Source organism: Pundamilia nyererei, unplaced genomic scaffold (assembly GCF_000239375.1).
Source record: "Pundamilia nyererei isolate P.nyererei 1_Seehausen unplaced genomic scaffold, PunNye1.0 scaffold00003, whole genome shotgun sequence".
In the NCBI taxonomy this organism is placed as follows: Eukaryota; Metazoa; Chordata; class Actinopteri; order Cichliformes; family Cichlidae; genus Pundamilia; species Pundamilia nyererei.
In genome coordinates this window covers 670,759-677,762 of record NW_005187404.1, presented here as the reverse complement: position 1 = coordinate 677,762, position 7,004 = coordinate 670,759, and the positions used below count along the sequence as shown (strand labels likewise).

Here is a 7,004-nt window from a genome sequence, read left to right as displayed (position 1 = left end):
CTGATCATTTGTACCTACACCACCAAAAATGGGGGCAAAAGGAAGGAGATCATATTTAATCGGTTATAAGAAAAGGTTAGAAATATAAGTGCTGACATGAGCAGTGTCCACAGAAACCTCTGAATCTCAGCTCAAATAAACCATTTCTAATAATAATATGAAACTAAACTGGGAAGTCATAAAGGAACTGACTCACGAGGAAACACATGGAGGGGCACAGTCATGAGGGAGAACGCGACACAGAACTGAGGGAGACGCGGACATAAATACACAGAGGGTTAACGAAGGAAGTGGGAGCACACGGGGAACACAGCTGACACAGATAATCGTAACGAGACAGGGCAGGAGTGAACACAACATGACGCATGCTGACGAGAGACTGTCAAAGTAAAACAGGAAGTACACAGAGGTTCAGACCGGAGAGAGAGAGCACAGACATAACAGGCTGGGGAAAACATTGAATGAAACACAAGGAGGGGAGACGAGGGCTCACAGATACAGAGGGGCACACAGGGGGTAAAAGTCACAAGGGGAAATCAAATAAGGAACAACTTAACTTTCTAACTTTCGTTAGATCTAAATATTCATTTATGAGAAAAATCGGTTTTCTTACACTGTCGTTTGTCACTAGATCTCCTCGGGGCAGAATCCCGTCTTGCACAGTTTCTTCTTTGTTGGTAGTTTAAAGATCTTTTAGCTGGCAAGCCATTTCCTCATTTAGTAAGCTCTAGTTAAGTTTCAGTGTCTGGAAATAATGTTACAAATATTAATGTTGACATTTTACCAAATTGTAGTGGGATCATTTCAGTCAGACTAATCAGACTAGCACATATGTTTGCAATCCAGTTTTTACTACAAAAATAACAGCTGTGAGAATCTCAAACATAATAATAAGTTTTAATCATTACTGAACATGTAATAAAAAGCGCTTATCATCCAGGAGTTTGAAGCACTTGTGAGCTTTGTTCAGTAGATTTCGCTCGTAGGAATTTCCGTTTTCTAAGTTATTTGTTTCCAGATGTTTGCAGTGGCATTCTGTTTGGATCCCAAGCTGCCCCTGCTTCACACACAAAGGAGCTTCTGACTGAATTACAGCTATTTCTCATGTAATTTCAACTAATGGAAACTCTAATTCAAGATATCCATAATTACATTTCAGCTATAGAAAAGGAAACTCTGAGATATCATTAACATCATTTTGAATAGTTAGAATTACAGCTCAAGATGTCTACAACCTCATTCTGACTAGTTAACCCCTCATTTAAAACGTATAATGAGGAAAAGGCAGTTATCTCGAATTGAGGGGAATTAAATATATCTTCAGTCGGAATTGTGACTAATCAGAAATTAATTTTAGATATGCAAAATGGGAGTTTTTCCAAGTAGTAATTCCACTGCAGATTCAGCCCATGTTCATTTTGGATTTGAAAAATGCAATTAAGAATATCTGAAAGAGAATGTGCAGTGCACTTAAATGGACACCATTTCTCCGAGAGACAACGACCTTTTTGATATCTGAAATGTTCTTTTTGGGCTCCGAAGAATTGAATGACAGATTTCTGCAATACACATCCAGTGTAGGTATTAAATGTGAAAACAGCTTGCCATATGTAGCATTCTGAGACTGTTTTTAATGACTTTGAGCTTACTGCAGTAGTTCTCTGCGAATAAATAAAATAATTATGCATTTTTGCAATCAATATAATCAACCACATCAGCTCTCTGACCCCATGAGACCTTGTGAGAATGCATCCATGTGCAAGTAGCGTCAGAAATACTTGCACCGCTGCTTGAAACAACCACACAAGTCATTCTCAGCAGAAGAAGCAGGGCCCCCCCTGGGCCAATTAGTAACACGATGCATCATCGCTCCAATTTTCATCAACAATGAACCCGTTGTGTAGCAGTTAGGGCCATTCCAAATGTGAAATTTTGACCTTTTAATTACAGTGTCCCCATTGAGCCAATCAGTGTTTCTTTGTGAAATTGCACAAACAAAGACGCAAAGTGCGTCATCGTGTAAAATTGGACACAGAAGAAGAAATGGTGCCTGAGCTGTGACGGGGGATTAAAGCCCTAATGTCATGTTGCCTTATCCCTCCTTGGGGGGAAAAATGACACTTTCAAAAGTAGAAAAACACACATTGGTTTTATTTATTTTTTTAAATCCTTTTTTTAGACAAGAAAATAAAGCTGTAATTCCATTTCTAGTAAATTTCCTTAAGCAACATACGCCCACTGGGCGCTTTGTTAGCTGCAGCTTCCCAGTACTGGGTTGCCTTCAGAGCTGCTTCAATGGCACAGATTCTGCAAGGTCCTGAAAACAGTCCTCAGGGATTTTGGTCCATGGACATGACAGCATCACACAGCTCATCCATGATGAGAATCTATTGTTCCATCACATCCCAGAAGTGCTCTATTGGATTAATCAGAATGCAGGATCAGAGGATCAGAAGATGGGTATGCTGTGGTCATAAAGGGCTGAACATGGTCACCAACAATATTCAGGTAGGCTGTGGTGTTTAAATTATGCCCAGCTGGTACTAAGGGGTGCAAAAATAAAATATCCCCACATGATTACATCACCACCCCCAGCCTGAAGAGTTAAAACAAGGCAAGACGGAGCCATGGTTTCCTGTTGTTTACGGTAAATTCTGACTCTACCATCGTAATTTTTCAGAAGAAATTGAAACTCTTCCCTCCGGGCAATGTTTATCCAATCTTCTGTTTCGGTGAGCCCGAGTTAACTGTAGCCTCGGTTTCCTACTCCTAGTTGTCAGGAGTGGCACCCGGTGTGATCTTCTGCTGCTGTAGCCCATCTGGTTCAAGGCTCAGCATGTTGTGCATTCAGAAATATACTAACTGGTTGTAACAAGTGGTTACAACAAGTATTTCTACCCAAAGCTGCCACTCACTGGATATTTTCTCATTTTGGGACCATTCTTTTTAAACCCTAGAGGTGGTTTTGCAGTTTCTGAAATACTCAGACCAGCCCACCTGGCATCAACAACAATGCTACATTCAGAGCCACTTAAGTCCCCTTTCTTCCTCATTCTGATTCTCAGTTTGAACTCCTGCAGCTTGTCTTGACCACGTCTATATGCCTAAATGCACCGACTTGCTGTCTTGTGATTACATATTTGCATTAATGAGCAGTTGAGGGTGTACCAAAGACTTTAAAAACATTTCGTGTTGTCCAAATGCTTTTAAGTGTTATTTTGGCTTCTTTTCAGGTGTGGGACTTTAACGGCCGCTGCCTTCACAGAATGAATGCCGGCCTGGGTCGTGCTGTCAGACTCTCTCAGGTGTTGTTGCTGAAGAGAAGCATACTGGTGATGGGCTGGGAAAGGTAGTCGTGTATATATCTAAGAGATGTTATTATTTTGATTATTGTTGTTTTGCTCATTTGTGTTTCATTTTAAACACTAAATCCATAATGTACAACACTGAACAACTGTGTGTAAAAATGACTGTGTGTGAAAGCATCTGCGTGTGTGTTTGTGTGTTTCTGTCCTTTCTTGCTCTGTCTGGCTGCCAAAAGCTCAGAGCCAACCAGACATCTGGACCCTAACAAGTCAAAACGCTCCAGGGCGCTCATATTTGCTTTACTATCACTACCTCATATTTGTGTGATAGTGTGTGTGTGTGTGTGTGTCTATCCTTTTTATACTCACATCACATCTGCTCTTCATCATCATCATCATTTCACACCCAGTGAGCTGAACTCAGCAGTGTGCTATCATCAAGTTATACGACTCGCTCTCTTTCTGTCTTTCCGTCTCATCGCCACATGCGCGCACACATCCCGACGCGCGCACGCACGCAGACACACTCTTTCTCGCTCTCTGGGGAGTCACAGTGGTAAAGAGAACATAGACGACAGATCAGCAGCAGTAAAAGAAAATGGTGCCGTTATGACTTTCATTACTCATATAATTTCCTGTTTCTTCGCATCAGCCTAGACCGCAGTTTAATCCATATAGCGCTGTGTCACATGGCATCCAATTCAAAGTCCTATCAGCTTCGGCTGCTCAAGCGATCTCACGCGGGTTGAAATATCCACATCCCACTGCTAGACATACTTCTCAGTTTGAAACCAAAGTGCATCATTATTTCATTTCACAACAATAAAAAGCAAAAGTTCTGTGATGAGAGAACAAAAGAGTAAAGAAGAAGAACTCATTGCAGGTGTGCTAAAAGTCCTCCTGAGATGATGAGTATTAAAGTGTTGCATATTCATGATATCCCCTGTGGCGCTGTAGTGTAAAGGAACTGCTTCCATGTTCATTACCAACACTGCCTTGATGCATTGCAGGTGTAAAGCAAAGTTTTAATGTGTTGCAGAGGAGGTCTAATTTATGGAATAAATAGCTGATTAATGCAATGTTTCTTCAGACTACGGGGGGAAAAAAGCAATTTGATGGGGGCAGCATGGATGGCGAGGTTCAAAATTTGTAGTGAAATTAAATGAATATGATTTTTGTTGGGAAAATAAACAAACGAGTCTGCTAATGCTATAATGATTACCTTTAATGCACTCAAATTCAAGTTATTTCTTTTTTTAAATGAGCAAAATAAAACTTTTTTCTTTGGGGGGTGGGACATAAGCCTGCTACAGTTCTGTGTAAAAGTCTTCGACCAATCGTCATATCTTTATATTTTCCTTCCAAGGAATCACGCCTTATTGTAGCATTTTTAACGTGCGCAGTAGGTGTCCAGGTTAAGCCTCTTAACACTGACCTATGAATCATGCAATCATAAAAAGGGCACCGATCTCGAATTCATGAACCACATAACAGACAACTTAGCAGAGGATACATTTTAAATGGTGTCTTTTGGCACTTTGTTGTTAGCAGCCTGTCGTAGAAGCACATTATTTGTTCCAATTTCCTTTGTTGAATCTATAGAAAATCCCAAAGATAACACAGTTCAACAGGCATATAATAGGATTTTTGCACCAACGAGGTGATTCCCAAAGGACTATTAGCTGAAAATGACATATCTCAGCATGCTGTGATCTACACATGGCCCCGCATTGCACTGCTCCCTTCACCTCCAATTTAATCCATGCTGAGATTCTTTCCTTAAGTAATTTAAAGAAACTGGACAAGTAGAGGACAAAAGGAAGGCCTAGAGGGCCTAAAAATACTATGTACAGCAGATGAATATTAACTGCAAGCCATGTCTTTAAGAAATAGGAAAAAAAAAAATCTGACAAAGGCCCAAAGAGATGCATTTGACCCTTTAGTTGATCCATTAACTGTTCACTGAAGCCTCATCAGAAACTATCTGGGTAGCTGTCAACAAGCCGTCTTAAGGAAGGGAAATGGGGACACAATGAAACACTGTCAGTCATGGATTGGCCTCTCCTGGAGCTGGACCTCAACATCACTGAAGCAGTGTGGATTCATCTTGACAGAGAGCAGAACAAAAGGTAGTCGACATCCAAAGAAGACCTTCGAATGTCCTTCAAGAAGCCTGGAGAACTAGTCCTGAAGACTACAAGCTACAAGAAACCTGTCTATAAGAGTTCAGGTTGTGTTAAAGAATAAATGTTGTCATAACAAATACAGACTTTCAACATCTGAGATTTGTAAATTTGATTATTTTTTGCCTTATTTACTGTATTTCCATGTGTATTTGCTGCACCTATTTCCCAGCATAATATAAAAAAATGAGAGGTGACTGTTGGGTCTGCGCTTCTACAGGCCCTGCTGGTTTAGAGACTTATTCCCGTTAACAAAGCAAGACGAACAGCTCAACCGGTTTTCACATGCTAGCAAGGGGACTGGACGGCAGCAGTCCTCTGCCGTTGGTGTCAAGCGAGTCCAAAGAACCAGCTTCCCCTACAGCCTTTTATTTCTGTGACACACAGTTTACACAAACACTCATTGTAACCCCCCCCTATAAAAGGTTAAAACACTGTGTGTGTGTGTGTGTGTGTGTGTGTGTGTGTGTGTGTGTGTGTGTGTGTGTGCGCGCGCGCGCGCGTGCGCGTGCGTGCGTGCGTGTGTGCGAGTGTGTGTGTGTTTTTGTTTGGGGGTGCGTTTGTGTGACCTCCTGCTCACCAAAATGATCATAAAGGCAGGAAGTTTAACAAGTTTAAACAAGAAAACAGAACCTTCATGTGCCTATAATAAAACACTACAGCCTCCCCACCATTCAACAGGCTGGGGAGGGCAATAGAAACAGGAGAATGTCTTTGATCATACAGTTTGAACCAAGACTTACAAATTTAAGTATAATAATGGCAACATTTAACAATTTGACTCCAACAGTGACTCTATACTTTTACACAGTACTGTAACTACTGTGTAACTAACTAGCAAGTACTGTTGCTAGGGCTGCTCCGAACTGCCAGTGATACTGATGATCATTATAATAATAATTTAATATAACATGTATCCTGATTAACACATATGTTGCCTAAAGAAAGAGAATTAATAATGATGGTCCAGTGTGCATCTTATCTTAAAACTGTGTTGGAGTCTTATATGTGTAATTTTTGCACCATTTTCTTCCCTCTGTGTTTGTCCCTCTGTAGGAAGTTAACAGTTTTCCGCCTGCATTCCTTCATGCAGTCTACTGTTGAGCCCTGTGAGTGGAAGGGGGGACTCCAGCATCGCGGTGCTGTACTGTGTGCCGCGTTCCAGCCCCCACAGACTCTAGTGACAGGTGTGTGTTTGTACATGCAACGTAAATGTTTCTTTTACTCTGTAAAGTTTTGCAGTAACAGATGCGTCATTAACAATGCATGTGTGCATTCATGCCTGTAGCTTTTGTGTGCACCTTTCCTTTTCGATTACGCTTTCACAGCTTATAAGAACGAGAGCTTGTGCAGAAGAGAGAGAGAGAGAGTTGGAAGAAAGGGGGAAAAAAACAAACACAGGCTAGGAAATTAAAATGAATCTGAGAAAACAGACTTTAGTTAAATGAAAAATAACTGGCTGCAGTTATCTGCTGATTAAAGTAAGTGGTGTTGTTATCAAAGGACTCAAGCTTCA

General features: G+C 40.9%; 1 protein-coding gene across 1 annotated transcript in view; it reads left to right on the top strand.

Annotated features, from left to right (window-relative positions):
• Positions 1-7,004, top strand: part of LOC102201751 (WD repeat-containing protein 49) — a 31,870-nt gene that overhangs the window by 11,660 nt on the left and 13,206 nt on the right. Inside the window, exons 9-10 of the mRNA XM_013910797.1 lie at positions 3,234-3,349; positions 6,545-6,675. Of these exons, the coding sequence (XP_013766251.1) occupies positions 3,234-3,349; positions 6,545-6,675 (247 nt within the window). The remainder of the gene's footprint in view (positions 1-3,233; positions 3,350-6,544; positions 6,676-7,004) is intronic.